The sequence below is a fragment of the Oreochromis aureus genome, linkage group 1 (genome assembly GCF_013358895.1).
Source record: "Oreochromis aureus strain Israel breed Guangdong linkage group 1, ZZ_aureus, whole genome shotgun sequence".
In the NCBI taxonomy this organism is placed as follows: domain Eukaryota; kingdom Metazoa; phylum Chordata; class Actinopteri; order Cichliformes; family Cichlidae; genus Oreochromis; species Oreochromis aureus.
This window is the reverse complement of record NC_052942.1, coordinates 31,464,972-31,483,169: the sequence shown is the minus strand read 5'-3', so window position 1 is coordinate 31,483,169 and position 18,198 is coordinate 31,464,972. Positions and strand designations below refer to the sequence as shown.

Here is an 18,198-nt window from a genome sequence, read left to right as displayed (position 1 = left end):
CCTCCATTTCACACTCCTGACTGTGATTATTAATCTCTGTGTGCTAGACAGAGGTAACACACGAACGCGAGAGGTCTGTGTTAGAAAGAGCAAGGTCATAGGAAAATGTTTACACTTGGTCAGGATAGTAGATGTTAAATAGTTTTAAATCTTTCTTTAGTTCGCTTTCGAATTATAATTTTGCCTACAGCACAGATTGTGACTCTCGATTTCTGTATTCTCAATTTCTCTTGAGGAAAGGGATCAGGATTCAAATTAAGACATTTCATAGGAGAAATGTGCTTAGAATTTAAGGAAATTTGTGAAATACGAGGTACCAAATATGTATCTGTGGTAAGCTTAGTGTCACAGACAATAAACTCTACTCCTGCCACAGAGATGGCTGGGACCGGATTCAGAGCCTTAATCCTACAACATCACAGAACCCTCCATCTGTTGCCTCTGAGCTGAGTCCTGCAAGGATGAGTGTGCCAAGGACACTGTAGGCGAGGGATCTCAGTGAACTGCTGCCAGTAGTGCAGTGCAAAGCTGGCTTGCTTAACAGTGGGCTTGCTACCTGGGTCACAAAAGATCTCAAACACCTCTAGAAAATCACAAAAACAGTTAAGAACTGAAGAAAATTCTTTATTTATATCCAGCAATGGTACTCACACTGGACACCAAAATGTTTGGCTCTTTAAAATATATCTGAAAATTGAATGGACAAAATAATAATAATGAGCATATGATGAAGTCTTTTCATCAGCCCACTAATTTTTCTTCCAGGACAGATAGCAAGCTTCAAAAGTCAGAGGCCTGCAGTCCAGTGATGGCTAGGACACTTCAGTTTGAATAGTGATGTGTCCCATCATCTCACGATCCAGTGAAAGCAGAACACACACGGTCATCATCCATGTTATGCAATCAGGCAGCGCTTTAAGACAGCCACAGAGTAAGAGGCAGGGCATGCTCAGTATGCACCATAGCCATGCCACAGCAAATTGGCTTAAGCACTACACACAGGCAAGCTTCTCTTGAAGAGGGTTTCACTTGCCCTTACTCAATCCCTTATTCAAGTTGATGGCTTCACTGTCAGCTTGAATGAAAGCAACACAGTTGTTCTCTGGTTAGCTTTCCTGCTGTTACGTCAAATGGCCTAGTTCATTTTCACAATTTTCTATATTGTTAATTCCATCCAAAAAAAACCCCAAACAAACAAAAAACAATCATATTAACCAGTTTTTATAGTAAACTGTATACAAGGATGCCTCCAAGTGGGCTTTGTGATTTGCATGTTTTGGAGAGCATGTGCAGTGCCTGTCCATTTTGCTAGAGTGTTGTCTCAGTGAAAGCCAAGACTGACAGCAGCCTCAGGAATACTCCCTGTCATCACGACTGCACTGGATGAATGCAAACACCTTTGTCAACTTGGGCTCTCTTTACAGAGCTTTAGGTGGTTAATGTTTTTAGGTTACATTCACTCCCCCATCTCTCAATGGAAAACCACAAATGTCATTACCATGTCATCATGCAGTGAGCTAAAATGTCAGTGCTTTCTCAAAATCTGAATACACCAGGGAGGAAGTCAGCTAACATTATTCACTCATATCATGTTTGCTAACATCAAGCAGTATTATTCTTGTCTTACTGACTTGTTCTATGACATGTAGAAATCATACCTTTTACTTCAATCGTAGCGTTGGCATTTGGTGCCGTGTCAAATGTGTAAACACACATGTATTCCCCAGAATCGTCAGCACGTGGCTTGTTGATTCTGCAACAAAAATATAAGAAAACCAATTATTCCATACCACCAGTCACTTACCAGTCACTTACACTTTAAGCAGTCAAGTAATGTAAAGTAATTCCAGGTTAACTTTAATAATTAGTTTACTGAACTGCAGCAGTAAAAGCCCAGAAGGCCACTGGAGACAAATGTTGGCGTTATGCTGTTATATTACGGAACAGCAGCTCTGCATACTGCAGAGAAGGGCACCATAGGCATTTTAGCTGTACTCTTCAGTGTATCACTGATGTAATGTGACAAGGAAGTGACCAATTGGTCTTATCTTGTGGCTAGAGAGAGTCTGTGGTAAGTCTTTGGGGGCGACAGTAGCTTTGTGCTCCAATGATTATACTGTGTGACAACAGGAAGCAACAACTAGTTGGTACTTTAGGCTATAATAAAGGTTTCACTTTTTCATTTCTAAATAAATGCAGAGATATGACTTAAGATTGATTTAAGGCAGTGATAAGCTTTAAATGGGAAGTCAGAAATGAATTTCAACCCAGGTTTCAATAAGCAATTGTAAAATATTTGTAAAGAACCACATACAGAAGTCTGAATTACCTGGATTCTCAAGTTAAATTGAGAATAATTAATACTGTCTCCTTGTATTCTTGAGTAAGACTGTATGTACATTTTAATTTTAACGTAGTTCTTGTCTCTTCTTTTGCTACAGAAACTCATCACAAACAGTCATACTGACTATTTTTGGAGGACAGGAAATATCACTACACTGTGGTTTACAACTTCTGAAACTCTGCACAACAGTCACCTTTCAGGCTTAGACCTAATTAGCGTAAGACTTTGGCTTTGCAAGGTGCAGCTCTTCAAGCACTGCTCAAGTCCCCTACAGAGACAAATATGACAGGGCGAGATTAACTTGGCACTGTTTTTACTGGAATAATAACCTTCAGGTTACATGAATCATTTAGATAATTTGTAGATGAATTCTCATTTACTTTACATTACCGAAATCACTTAATCTCATCACTTATTCTCTCCTACACTGCACGTCCAACTTGGAACAAGGAGGAAAATCTTTGTGTCACCTGTATATTGTGTCCTTGTGTTCCGTCCGTGTGTTGGGGATATCCTGTCCATTTTTCATCCAGAAGCTTTCCTTGTGGCGTGTATGGGCAGTGGTGAGGTTACACTGCAGGATAACTTGTTTACTAGAGGAGTCTGCTGTTAAGATGGTCTGATCAGAGGCATTGATCTTTGGTTCTGGAAGACAGAGAGTCAAACCTTATCCCAGAACATAAGGCTCAAATCTGTTTCTATCCTTCCTCCCATGCTGTACTTGCTGTAGGCTGTATTCTGTTTTTATATGATCTGTGTAGGAGGGTGTCTATGAAGTGAAGTTCACATAACAAATAAACAAAAAGCATAATAGGACATGAAACCACCAGGATGCTCTGCGTATAATATTAATCTTCTGTATAGCAATTATCCACAGTACTATCTGAATGTTTCATTTGTTTACAGCAGTAAAATGAAGGTTTAACTGATCTACCAAGGTAAAATATGAATTGTGGCTCTCGCACTGTGTTCTACTAACACGGACACGTTTTAACTGACATCTGCAGTAAGGTTAATTATAAAGCTGGATGGTGTACCACCCAAATTCCTGATTAAACTACTGCCAACTTGTCTGAAAACATCATCACATTATATGTACCTGATGATCAGGGGCCTCATTCATAACCATCATGTAATCACAAAACATAACTTGTGCATTGCACTTATTAACAAAAAGTTTAGACACTTCATCACAGAAAAAAAAAAATCAGATTAATGATTGACAGCGAGTGTTTTCAGGCCAGTAGTGTTATAAACTGTTTGTGCTTCATGATTAACCTATATTTAAACTTGGCTTTTTCTAGAGGTAACCCTGAGTATGACTGTTGTTTTAAGAGCTGTTGCAGCTATTAGCCTCTTAAACTTTGCTGAGCTTGTAACCTAACCCATATTCACAGGAAAAAATATATACATAATTAGATGGTTTGCATTAACCATATATGGTTAATTATGGAAGTGTAACATATGACACGAGGCCACATTTTTCAGTTAATTGTGATCTACAGTCTTACAAATGAGACATCTGAGATAATAATTTACATAAGTGAACAGACCTTTAGACATTATAGAGCTGAATGTACACGTAGACGTTTAAATAGCTAACCACACTGGTTACCAAACAATACCAGGGTCAATTCTTCAAGGACAATCAGGGAAGGCGTCATCCGAGAGCGAGGTGCCCTTTGCTCTGCCTTGAGTAGTGAGCGAGAAGCTTCCTCTCCACTGCCCCTCCTCCTCCTCCCGGGCTGGCCAACCATGGCAACAATGGAGCCCCCGAGGGGAGGAGCAGAGAGGAGAAGCATCATAATCCTACTACTGGCTGCTTCTGCAAGGCCACTAGCAAGGCAAAAGGAGAGAGAGAGGGGAAAGGAGGGCTACTGAGACTAGCAATTGACTTCTGTTAGCATTTGTGGCACCCTCTTCCTGTAATCCTGTACACTCAATAGCTAAGGGGAAGTCTCTCCCCTCCTCCCTTCTCTCTCTCTCTCCCCCACCAAGCAGAGCCACATGAACTATTAATAGTATGTTCGAGTCATGCGTACAAACGCACAACATGAGGTACATAAATTAACATTTAGCAAACACGGCACAATGGTCCACAGGCAATTTAACCAGAGGTTGTTTGTAGGACACCTCGTCACAACTTAAAATCTGGGAACTACTGGATAATATATTGTCATACCAGAATGTAACCAAATATGAAATGTGTCTCTATATGAGTTATGCTATCACAAAACCTGGTCTTTTCCTCTGGCAGCTACTCTAATACAGTGCTACCTTGAGGTTGGATGGTTAGATCCAACTGACTGGCAGATACTTGACAGTTATTTTTTAATTTTAAGTAGAGTTGGACTCTATTACAGTTTGCCAAGATTTATTAAATCAAATAATCTTAACAGCTTAGACATACTAATCAACTTAGCGGTGGCTGTGTCACAGAGAAAACTGTGTCATTTTAAAAGGCAGGGCAGGCTTCATAACTTCTTTGTAGCATATTAAAACAGGAAAGGTGCACCGTCAAGGAAAACCACATTCTGAGCATGTGGTGGAGCTAAATGCTCTGAAGAACTCAATAATAATAACAATAATAATATTTCTTTGCAATTTGTACCATTATGACAGTTAGGATGCTACCTTGCTTTCTGGGTGTACAGTATGTCTGTGCTCAAAATCCAGTGAGGTTTGTTGTGTGTAGTTAGCTTTAGTGATACTCCACACAAGCTCTGTGTGAAGCTATCTGAGTATGAAACACTCAACCCTTGAAATGCTATGGAAAAGATTTATTTTTTGTGTTTTTTTAGAGAAAAAAGCTTTAATTTGAATTGGTAGTGGTCAAAATTATAAAAACAAAAAAGTATTTTTATGCTGCTTTTATGCTCAAGCCACTCCAGCAGAGTAAGTCCTTTATAATGCAAAACTGATGTAGTTAGCCATATTTTGGTGTGTGTGTGTGTGGGGGGGGGATTTTACAGATGCAGATATCTCTCCAGATATTCTGATATTTTTCCAAACTGAAAAACTTTATTATTGGGTTTGGTTGTAAGTAACATGAATTGCAGTGTAAGTTGGAGTTAAAGAACAGCATTTTGGGAAATATACTCATTCGCTTTCTCATTGAAAATCAAATGAGAACATACAAACCACTTTCATGTTGGTGTAAAATATATGAAGCTACAGACAGCTGCCTAGCATAAAGATTATCTACCAATAACTAGTCTTGTAAACAAACTCAGTTAATTGATGAGGTTGCAGTTACTGCCTTTTATGTGAACTTGGAAGCAGGTATCAGCTTTAGCCTTTCTGCTTTTGTTTCCATTTGAAGCTAAGCTAACGGGCTGTAGCATTCATCATAGTCACATGAGTGGCATCAATATTTCCCAAATGGCTATTCATTTGTTATGAACCCCAAAAATATGTGAGTGTTTCATAGCTTTGGGTACAGTATCACTTTAAACACATGTTAATTAGGCACATACACAATAAAAAATATATCTGCAGTAGATTTCTTTTTTTTCAGTAATTAAAAAAAGCCTTGTAGCTGAAATCAAATACTGCATATATATTTACAAATTTAGATATTTTTGGCATATTCTCCAGAGTGATGCACATTAACAAAGTAAATTAAGGGAAAAAAGGACCAAAACAAACAAGACAACCAGACAGTTGCACATTTCCTGAGTGACAAACTATTGCTAGGCTATAATGTATAGCCTGTAATATACATGTAATATTTGCGTACTACATGTATATGGATAGAACATTTACTCCTCAGTAATGACAGAATATATTTAGGACCTGAAGGATTTGGAGAGAAAATAACATGTAAATAACCCAAGTGAACTGCTAACCACAACCTTAGTGTCCTTTTCACCATTTTGAATGAGGGCATAAATTAAATCAGCCCCAATCCTAACAAATAGCACTTGCACATGAATCAAAATGTGTCAGTCCAATCAGAAGAGCCAGCAAAAACCAGACTCATCTCAACTTCTCAGAGAGCTTCACTGTGACTAACAACATTCCACATGTCCCTGTGCTCTAGTGGGCAGAGCACTGAAGCATGCACAGGATAGAAGGGTCCAGTTAAAACTCAGTTTGTATGACTGTTTGAGTGAATTGAGTAGAGGGTTAAAGGATATAATGTCATTACTGATTCACAGTCACACTCTTCATGGCTGAGAAGGCACAAGGTAACACATTGCACAGGGAGGTCCAGAGGGACTGTTGTGTACAAGTTAAGTCTGTCTCATCTGGAAAGAGACATGCACAGCTCCCTTACATTTCCATCCTTTATTGGATTACCACACACAAATTTAAAAGCAGAAAATGTTTGCTTTTATCAGGAAGGAGTTGACAGCAGGAATCACTGTTTTACACCTTAGCAGAGCCCTCCTTGTGTCTTCTTTCAGTCCCATTTGCACCGTGCCCAGAGTGAGAAAGCCAAATGAAAAGCACCATTACTTCAAAGCACCACTAGATTTCCACTGCATTTAGCAGGCAGGTCTTTGAAGTAAACAAAACAAGCCACACAATGCAAGAGACACGGCTTAATGTTAAAGCAATAAGTATCACAAATAAATTTAGGAATAGGAAATGGGTCGGAATTAGGATACTGAGAAATAGATAATGATCAAAATATTGTAAAAGGACAAATGAGACAGTAAGAACAAAGGTTTGCTGCGGGTAGAAAGAAGAAAATGCAGATTGAAACTGGGTAAAGTTCCTGGGTTTGTGGTCATTTACAACAAGATGCTCAATGGATTTTGGAAAGATTTAATATTTTCACTAATTTAATATGAATGAAAAACAATTCAAAGTCATTTATACAATTTGAATATTTTTTTTCTGTTAAGAGTTATAAAGTTATAAATCAAGTTAAGAAAGGAATTTGAATAAATGTTTTTTTTTTTCATTTTTTTCAAGCCTGGCCAGTGACTGTTGCAGTGAGGGTGAGCTCTTGAGAGGTTTTAACAGCCTTGAGTGGTTGGGAGTGGGGATTTGTAGTTTGTTGACCATCTAGATACTATGGGACATAGACCACTCACTCTGTAGCACCGAAATGGTGGCCTGGGCGCGGATCCAAGTGATGGCCGGGTTTTGTCGGAGGTCATTGCGCCTGGGGTCGTTGCTTGCCCGACATTCATAGGTCCCAGAGTCCTCCAGTGTGAGGCGTGTGATACCGAGCACACTGACTCCATTGGTGCCGTAGGCTGTGTTGATAGATACCCGACGTTTGCGGGCTCCGTCCCACAGCTGCTTGAAGGAATCAGCTCGGTTGACCTCAGCATACCACCACTGGATCTCTGGAGTGGGGTAACCGACCACCTCGCAGTACAGCTCAAAGGTGTCTCCTGTAAGCTTAGTCTCCGAGAGTGGAGACTTGACAAACCCAGCTAGAGAGGAAAAGCGTATCAGGATGGCAGGGAAGGAAAGGGTAGAAGAGGGTTAGAGCAGAAGGAAGGCATGGAAAGGCCAAGGAATAGAGAAGGAAATTAATAGGATCAGAGAACATATAAAGAAAAGAGAGGATGATTAAAGGCAAATCAAAAAGCAGCAAGCCTGAAATTATTGATAGGTTAAAAAAGAGGTTAATGATTCTGTAAATCCAGTCCATTCAACGTCAAGGTTCCCTGGCCCACTTAAGGCCAACTGTCACACAAAGTCATAGTCAACCAGTCGCAAAACAGTGCCAGCTGCAAATAGTGCTTGATATCTTGTTTGCCTTTTCTTTTTGTCTCTTTCACATGTAACCATACGAAGATATGGGATGTACCTTTCATGTGTATATTCTTGAACAAAAAGACAGTACATTAAATGCGGTCCATAGACACAAGAATATGGTGAAGGGGAACTGTTTACCTAGTACCTTAATCATTTTTTTTAATGGCTTGTTTGCCAAGTGAACAATGACCTAACTCTATTTTCAGCTATTGTATCCTAGTAGTCAGGGGATCACACCTATTTGACAACATTAAGGTGAAAATATCATGTTATATGTATTTGGTACTACTGAATGCAAACACTGTAACAAATCCAATGATCAACAAAGGTTTACCTTGAACTCACTTTTCATGCCACCCTGTCAGAGGAAGAAATTATATTTAACTGTTGAACTCTCAAACGAAATAACAAAATATTGGAGATTTAACCGTTGCATCGAGTTATTACCTCCAACAAAGATTTTAGCTTGTTAGTTAGACAAGTATCATGAATAAATAAAAATATCAGTTTCCTATAACCATCGATTTGTTTTCCAAAATCACTGATCTTTTTTTTAGGATCATAGGTTGCTGGAGTCTATCCTAGCACATGTTGGCTGAGAGGTGAGGTGCAGCCAGTCTGTCACAGGGCTAACACATAGAGACAGACAAACATAGTCACACCCCCTTTCACACTCAGAGAGTATTTACACCAGTTCACAAAACATGTATATCACTGAACTGTAGGAGGAAATTGAATATACGTCAGATTGTGTGTACCCCACTCTTAGCAATGCAACAAGCACTAATGTTTGCAAGTGAAATGATATTTTTTTGTATTTTGCAAACCTTAACCTTGATAAATAATAAATAAAAGATCTGCCTTTGTCAATTTTCATGTTGCCTATGTAAAGTACTTCACCAAAATTGTCCTAAATAAATGTAACTGTATGTATGCATTATAATCTCTTTTCATCCATATCAGCTCTTCCTGCTAATGCTAGAAATTAGGTCAGGCTGCTTACATTTTGGATAAGCTAGACTTTAAGAGCAGGTTTTCAAAATTCACATATGGTCACAGTGGTATAACACAGTCCGAGTTCAACTAGCTTTTCCATCGTAATGTGAAACTTGAATATGCCCTCATCTCTCCAATACTGGTATGTGATCTCCCAAGTCTGCCACTCAGACAGACTGCCTGACTGTCTTTGTGTGTTATATACGAAACATGAAATATGGTGAATTTCACAAAAAATTCCGTAATCCACCCGTGGCATCCATAGGCATTATTGCCACAACTGTGACTTTACATTGTTACATCTGTGCCTGATTCACGACCCTGTTCCATGTCAGTAGTTAGCCCAGCAAAACACTGGCAGACTTAATGAACCCGATTTAATGACAAATCACCTGGGCCACAGACACTGTTCTCTGCTGGCCCTATAGCTTTGTCAGCTGTAAACCACACGTGCTTAAATCATTAGAAAAATACGCTGCCTTAACACTGCCCTCAATTCTGGTACAGGAAATGGGAAGGAAAAGCCTTAGGTCTCTCGAGTGCTAGACTGTTTGTTGTGTCTAAATACAACGGCTTACAGGCCCTCCTAGATCTGTCTGTCCTGCTCAAAGTTATGTATCTTAGGCACACGAACAGATAAGCTTGTAGAAGCCCAAGGAAGGAGTGTAACTGCAGTATTCACCCCCACAACAAAGCCACTAATATTTCATTTAAAATATTTGATTTAAGGTTTAACTAACAGGTGAATGAGTAAAAAGTCCATTTGTATATATGCCAAAACACAAAGCATTTTTCAGGGCTGTTAATTTAAAGGTAAAATTATCAATGTTTTAACAAAATATGAATTTAATCTAATGAAATGATTGCAAGGGTGCTACCCAACAACTCCCTGGTTACTCAAAGCCAAGTGAAAATAAAATTTCTGATAGAAAAATAAATTTTTGAAGAGAATTTAGCAAAAATCTTTAAAAAATGCAGTCTTCCTCCTAGAGATGTGTCTGGGGATATTAGGTGCAACAACTTGTGTTTCTATGTGCAATGCCTAGAGATATGCAGAGTAATTAGCATTTGTTTCTTTTCTCTGGAAACATCTGGGCCCATCAAGCTCCCCAGATTATCCCACAGGGTGAATCCTAGCCTTTCCGCCTACACATTTAAAGCAATATTTCAGTATAACTGAACACTTACTATCTCACTCTCAGTAACCGGGTGTGGCACATGACACATACAACTAGAGTCATCATGCATGAGATCACAAAATTACAGTATAACTACTCAAAACAAAAAAAACCCATAATGAATGTCCTCCAAGGTGAAAAAGAAACTGATGACTTGATTTAAATTCAAGCCCAGGAAGACTCTGGAGAAATACTCATAGAAACAAACTACACAAACACCAGGCCAATGAGCAGACCAATTTTCAAGTTGTTTAAACAAGGAGCTTACACTGGCAGTGAAAACAAAATGCAAAGCAGCCAGCTGGTACTTATTCATTTCAAATCATGTTGGGAGACGAGAAGTGACAGAGAATGGTGGTATGACTGGTGGAATGATCTCAGCAGCTTGGTGATAGCTTGGTGATACTGTAGATGAGAGCTTAGTCTGTCTTGGACAAGGTCGCAGTCAGTTGAGCGGTAGCTGTGTTCACGTAAGTTTTAAACAAATGCATTATAAACACATTTTGCAAAGCTGATTCCATTTTTACTGTAGTCATGTAATAATAACCAGTATTTATATTACTAAGTAGGTGCTGAGAGCCTGGGGAGATACAATTTCAAATTTATAATTCTGCCTGTCCACAAGTAAAAATGAAATGCACATACATTAAAGTTCCAACAATATAAAACTGAGCGTGTGAACTGCAGTTATGTGGAAATGACTTAACTTTTTAACTGTTATTTATTAATGTTAAGTCGAACAACATTAGAATTGCAAAACTTATGAATAAAATAAGTCTAAATTAATTTTATGCATTATACACCAATATTGCCTGAGGTTGGGTGTGGTCTAATTCCTCAAAATACACAGTATTGAAAACAAGCTTTGGTGCAAGGGACTTGGTGAACTTGCATCACATTAGAAAGTCAGTTTCGCTGTTTGTGCACAGTGTATGCAAATAAAAACAGAACATAACATGGTGTATATAACAGCCTGACATCAGGAATGATCAATCAAAAAAGTCTTAACAAGAAGTAGACTCGTCTGTGAGGAGAGATCCTGTATGCTGCTCATCAGCTACTGAAGGCATGCAAATAAAGGCTCTGCTTATATTTCAGGCACTTGAAAGGTCTGCAGAGACTGCAGAAATGTTTACTCCAAAAATCTTTAGAGTATCATTTACATTCTGTCTGTAGGTTTTAAAGATAGCTCTGAAAACTGAGTTGGTATCTGTGTCTCAGTTATACTTTCATGTACCACAGTACATTTTCACATGCTCTGTTGCTAAATGTGACTAATTTCAGTCAATCTCCCCTTACCCACACCAATGTCTTATCAGGTTGCTGTGTATTATAAAAGCACCTGCAATTTCTTTAATTTTTTGCAAATTATAAAACAAACAAAATGGCTAAACTGACATAACTGGCTACAACCTAAGCTGTCTGTTTTTCAGCAACAAAGTCAGCTGTGGATGTTTTTATATGCAATATCCTCAAAGGAAAACTACATTAAATGAAACAAATATGAGCAGTGGGTCTCAAACTGTGGAACGGGCCTCACTGATGGGGAGTGGAACCACTGCAGGTGGGCATGGATGACCAGGGCAATAATATGAAGGGAAACTATGTCGAATTATTCTTTTTTTTGTCCTTCAGCGAAAATTAATAAGAGTTTGTTATTGTGACAAGCTTTATTTACCTCAAGTTCTACTCATTTAATCAGGAAAGTCAAAATCTTATATGATAGCATGGTTTAAATGATCCCAAACTAAAAAATAATGAAATCCTTCATGTCATAGAACTACAGTGTTATGGTCCCACTTAAATGTTTTATCTTATTTAACCTCCATTTGATATTTGTACAGTACTATCACAAAATAACCTACAGTTGTCTGTAACATGCTCTGTCTAAAGCTGAATGGAAGTCACAGTTATTAAAGCCTACATGCTCTTTTCATGCAGGTAGAGAAGAAAGCTCCCCTGAGAACTGACAACAAGCCCCACACCACCGCCATGCAGCCATGCAGCCTGAGAGTGAGTCAGCTGCCTGCCTACAACCTGGATCCCCGTCCACAGTCCCACAACACAGACAGAGAAAGCACAGGGTAGGAAACCCCCTAGGGCCAATGAACTAGTTATGTACAATGTGTGTGCGTGTGTGTATTTGCAAGTGTTTAAGTTTGTGAATGTGAGAGCATCTTTGTTTTATGTGGTTGATGCTGTGACAAATGTACACACATATATACATATATACATATATGAATATATGTATATATATATATAGATATATATATAGATATATAGATAATGCTTTACAGGTCATTTGAAATGTGTCATAGTTTTGCCCAGTGTTTGTATTTGATTACCTTTGTTATACTTGAAAACTTTCACAGTAGTAGCCTAAAAGGGGATTTTTAAAGTTCAGTAAACTTCTTGGGTTTGTCACATTATAACTCATTTTGATTTTCACTTTTTAATTTTAAAAAACTGTGTGAATATATCATCTATACACCAGTTGTTAAAGAAAATTTAGATATCATTTCAGGGTGAATTGAGGCTTAGCCGTCCTCGGAGTGAGCTAAGGTCACCAATCTCCAAATATCAAAAATAATCATAAAACTGTAACATGTTCTGCCCTCACAGGTGCCACAAAACAAGTGAGGAAGATCAGGAATCTATTTGTCAAGCAAATTCTGTAGGCAATCATCAGAGATCATCAGATTAGGCTTAAGTAAGAGCTTCTATGTGCTTTGGGTATCTAGTAGGATGAATGAAAAAACTATTTTGTAAAATGCAGAGCTAAAATAAAGTGCAGGACACAACATGGAGCATAAGCAATGGAGAAATATATTTAAAAAAAAATCAAATACAAGTTTGTGGATATTTAGATAAAGTTACTATTTAGAATAAATCATTTAACAAGACAAATGGGAAGTATCCCATTCATGCCCCAACTGAAATTAAGTCATCGGTTCACGTTGGTGCATATTTCAACACTTCAACTAAGTTCAGTGGAGCAAAGAAATGCCTTGTAGTCTGTTTTATTTTAAAAGCTGATAATGATAGTATCCCCTGGTACTAACATTTGCAGCACAGAGGCTATTCTTGACTGCTGTAGATATAACATTAATAACAGCTTAGCAGATGGACTCATGATATTGCATAAGATCCATATGCCTAGATCAGCAACAGTGTCTTTACATTTGAGGACTCCACACACATATGGGATCGGTTTTATGAATGTATTTTTCACTGAGGTCATTAAAACTTTAATTAACCCTCAGTATAGTAAACAGAATTACTCTTAAAACCACTTCACTAAAGGTTCAGAGTCTCTAAAATATTAATATATGCCAAAATGAATATATGCATGAAATGTATATAACTACTAGAGGGTCAGTACTAACATCTGGAATAAAAAGATGTATAAATGCTAATAAAATTCTTTCAGTGTTCACATATTTCTGAGTAAAACGTATACAAGTTATAGAATTCATGTTTTCCGACTCACATATAATTGTAATTAAAACTTGCAAGCTAAGTTTTCAGAAAAGGGAGGCCTGAGGCTCACCATTTCAGTTCTACTGGTAACACTTGAATCTGATATTGAGATCACAGACGAGAGGCAACAGTTTAATGAGATTTAAATCCCAATAAACCTTGTGTGGAGGTAAAAATTCTTTAATCCCATAAAACCACTAAACACTTCCTACTTCTGCTCAAAAGTGAAAGCAAGGGAATTCAAATTATTTGATGTAATAACACAATAATTCCAGAAATAAGAACTACACTAGTGTGCTCAAAGTACTGTCTACCACACAAGGTGACAAATGCTATTCCCAAGTCTCCTACTGTACTTTTAGTTAGAACTATTAGTTATTTTTATCATTATTTTTGTTACTGTCATGATAAATGGGAGCTGAAAATCAGCTAATAGGCTTTCTGTTGTGCTATATCACTTGAAAAACACATGCCCATTAGAAATTTTGGCTCCACATAAATCAAAGTAACATCCTAATTGAATATTCTCTCTGACCCTGAGTCCTTGTGCAGCACTCATAGCTGAGGTTGTTCCCAGCTATGAGAACAGTAAGTATCAGAGGCCAGAAGCTAAACTGCGGAAATTACAGGAGTGAATCTGAATGCACAGCAGGGTGGTACTAAAAAAAACAAAACAAAACAAAAAGCAATGTGTTTGCTCAGCAAAAACATCCTGAAGACAAATCACTGTAAAATATATATAGGTTTGTTCATATATGTATATATATATATATATATATATATATATATATATGTGTGTATACATATATATGTATAAAAAAATCACAGTGTGTGTTACAGATGTGCATCATTATTTTGTATGCCTGCAATGTGTTTAATAAAGTGCAATGGTGCTCCTAATCAGTATAGGCCATATCAGATTTCACAGTGGGTAGGCATGACTCAGTGTACGAGTTTGGCTTCGGTCCCACAGCATATTTTCCAGACTCACAAATGAACCATCTTAAAATGCTTTGTTTGCTTCAGATGAAGATAATGCCTAAGTGACATAAAGCAGAAAAAGAAGGTCACTTATTGACAAAGAAAACTATTATAAAATTTTTTGAGGGGGTTGTTGCTTACATGTTGGAATGCATTTAGGTGTGGCTTGTCAGCTTTCCTATCTTTGTACGTAGATAGTAAACCCCAAAGAAGAAGCCATCTTCAATGCCATATATGCTCAGTCTTAACTGAGCCCCTCAATGACAGACAACAGTGGTTACATTTGAACATGTAAGTAATAATATCAGCTCATTATTTAAAATATCTTAGTATGCCTTCTCCACGTTTTGATTCATGCAAACACAGATGATGCAAAAACAAAACAAAAATGAGTAGGCTGCGTGATTCGTAGGGGGAAATTATGTAAGAGGCAAAGGCATTTCCTTAGGTCAGCTCTAGTTACCTTCTCAACAGCCAGTACCTTCTTTGCATCAAGATCACATCATCTCTCAGCTTAAATAGTCCACAGCCACCTAGTGATTCTTTAGAGGGCCGGGCAGCTGTGCACAAGGAGGCCATCCATTAAGAGTTAATGGATTCACTTTCACAAAAGGACCTTAAAGCCACAGTTCTCAGTGCTGTGTCTCGGTGGTAAAAATAGAAACGAGGCAGAATGGACGGATGCTATTTACAGTCCCTCCAAATTTCTGTCACAGAAACTGTGCACCTATATGGGCCTACTTTTCCCAGGGAATGTGGAAATGACTTGAATTCCCTCTGCTTCCTAGATACAGTGATTACATCTCATGCACTTATAATTATTATTGTCCCCACATCACTGTCTGAACTCTGTAATATCACAGGAAAATTTCAGATTGCATAAGAAGCCATGCACCGATTACCCTAAATCTGAACTGTGTGAGAGAAATTAAATGGCTTTTGCATGCAATGTGAGCAAATATTACCTTTGGTATTAACAGTAGTTTATCACTGCTCTTACCAAACCTGTGATTTCTACATAATACAGATGAAACAGACAGCCTGAGTGGCATAGCTCTGCCTCTCACTGACCACTGGATGTTATTGTGTGTGTGAATGTTTCTGTAGTGTGAACTGGACCTCAGTGAGTGGGCAATAAAACTGGGCAGAGACCAGAGGAAGTGTCTGGAAAGCCATTACTTGAGCTTTGTCAAACAATAGAGGGATTATTGTGTATTTGATTTTCCAGATAGCAAGATGAGAGAATGCCTCACAGTATGCACACACACTTCAGGCACTTCAAAGAAATTAACAATGAAGAAAGACAAGAATTCAAGTAATAATTTTGTAATATAACTATGTTGGTATTTGAGTCTCCTGTCTGCCCCAAGCTAAATAAACATAGGTTGTTTTTGCACTTTTTTAAACTATCAAGATTTTTGTTGCGGCACTTTATTTATTTTAGCATTTTTGTTGTTTGTATTATATAAAACTAGTGCAAGCTGTTATTCCCATGTTGATTAGACTAAGCTCATGTTGAAAACGTTCGATCTGAAATACTTGCAAAATTAGCAACCACAGAGCTGGAATTTTCACAGTGTTCTCAAACAACCATCTAAACACATGTTATATTAATTCTTGCATGGTGGGTGTTCGATTATCCCCCGCAGCAAAGCCGAGGTGGACACTAAGCATTAAAATTATGAGTATGCATCATAATTCTCTGCCACAGTTTTCTGTGATAGCAGATTAAGTGTCACTCGTTTGTGAGCACGTGGGTTCTGACATGTGGCTACATCAGATTCGTAAAAGAATCAGTTATGAGATTAAACACTTTGTTTCCAGAAGTATATCATCTTACTGCTGTCTTCATAATCACGCTTACTAAAGAAATACTTAAACATTAAAAATATAAAGACTCAGAAGATTCCACTTTGATTTCATGAATGGCTGCTGATATGTGAGACCCTCTGGGTGATGTGATTCAACAGAATTTGGAGTCAGGACATGCTGCATCAGAGGACGACAGCCTGGAACACCCAACAGCATGTTGCTGACATTTGTTTAAACCAAGTCATGCTAGTTTTATTATGATTAACAGACACTGATTTTTTTTTTAACTGCCAAATAAGTATCCTTTCATCTCTTCGTAAATGATACTTATCAGCCAAATACTTTTATTTATTTATTTTTACTGTGGCTATCTGGTAGGAGATCTGATGTTTAAAAAAAGGGACTGTTATTTGTTTTACTATAGAATTTCCCACAGACAGAATTATTTGCGCAAGAAATGATCATTTATGCTGGCATGGCAAAAAAAATGTGGAACAACACAGAACAGTTTCAGTCAAGCAGAAGCTCAGTCACATCTTTGACACTGAAGGGCCTGGTATTTGCAGTGTTTACAAGACACATCAGGTGAATCTTTTGCCCGTGTTTGCTGCTGACGATGTCACTTGATCAGCATCCAAAGCAGGTTAGTCTTGCCTGACATACTCTTACTACACCCCCCCTCCTTTGACTAAACAAACTTAACACTGACAGCTTTAGGTTACTATCTCATGTGGGTAGTGAAGGTAAGCTGTAAATCTTAGACTTTAGTAAAAAAAAAAAAAAAATGGTAGTGTTCCACAGCATAATCTGCGACAGTAAATTATTCCTACAAACACGCCAACAAAACTCAATACAGCAATAAATAACACTGTAGAAAAGTCAATGCAGTCAACACAGTCGTGTTTGTATTTGCTAACGTGGGCAGTAAGTAAATTATATATGTTACCGTCTAATTGCAGTCTTGGTGTGAAACTATGGCTTTAACGCGGTCTCAAAATCCTCTTCAGAAACAATTCCCTCCGCGTCCTCACACAAGCCAAGTCACTTTCCCTCAATGCGATGGTAACAGTAATGTCATGGTCACAGCTGTTTGCTTACCGTTTTGAGCAGAGATGAAAGGTAGCATCAAGTTCCCCAAAAGGACCACCGCCAGCATCACTGCGTTACGATGCATCGTTGGGGCTCGATCAGAGTACCGGGGTCTTGATCGGACGAATGTGGGAGGAGAGATCGTGCAGGCTAGTGATCACAAGATCTAGAGAGACGGGCCCAGCATTGCACCGGGTTCTTTAAAAATAGCCAGCCGAGGACGGTTTCAATTTGGTGTAGAAATGTCTCCCTGATTCTGAGAGCTTTTGAGAGCAGCGATGAGTGAAAAGTCCGGAACGAGGCCGGCGGCTCAGGGATGCCGATGTGCGGCCATAAACGGCGAAGAAGCCTCGTAGGATTGCGGGGGACAGGTCTTTGGATGTCAGGGAGATTGTCCACAGTGTGGTTCTGAAGATTCAAAGATGCGCAGACCGATGCGCATTTGCGCTCTCGCGGTCACGGCTCGGTGATTAAAATGAAAGTAGCGCACAAAAGATTCCCGACGGCAAATGATGCAGTCGAAACATAAGTCTGTTATCAGCACCGGTCTATTTTTAATACCAAAAGAGGAACAGATGCTGGTAGGACACCGACGGC

At 38.5% G+C, this 18,198-nt stretch overlaps 1 protein-coding gene across 4 annotated transcripts in view; it reads right to left on the bottom strand.

Annotated features, from left to right (window-relative positions):
• Nucleotides 1–18,198, bottom strand: part of nptnb (neuroplastin b) — a 25,394-nt gene extending 7,196 nt beyond the window's left edge. The window contains exons 1-4 of one of the 4 annotated variants that reach the window (XM_031746409.2): nucleotides 17,611–18,198; nucleotides 7,390–7,737; nucleotides 2,815–2,989; nucleotides 1,659–1,753 (exon numbers count right to left, since the gene is read on the bottom strand). In XM_031746409.2, the coding sequence (XP_031602269.1) occupies nucleotides 1,659–1,753; nucleotides 2,815–2,989; nucleotides 7,390–7,737; nucleotides 17,611–17,686 (694 nt within the window). In that variant the 5' untranslated portion in view covers nucleotides 17,687–18,198. Of the gene's footprint in view, nucleotides 1–1,658; nucleotides 1,754–2,814; nucleotides 2,990–3,959; nucleotides 4,040–7,389; nucleotides 7,738–17,610 lie in introns of those variants that run through there. The other 3 variants (XM_031746408.2, XM_031746410.2, XM_039612527.1) reach the window with 3 other exon arrangements.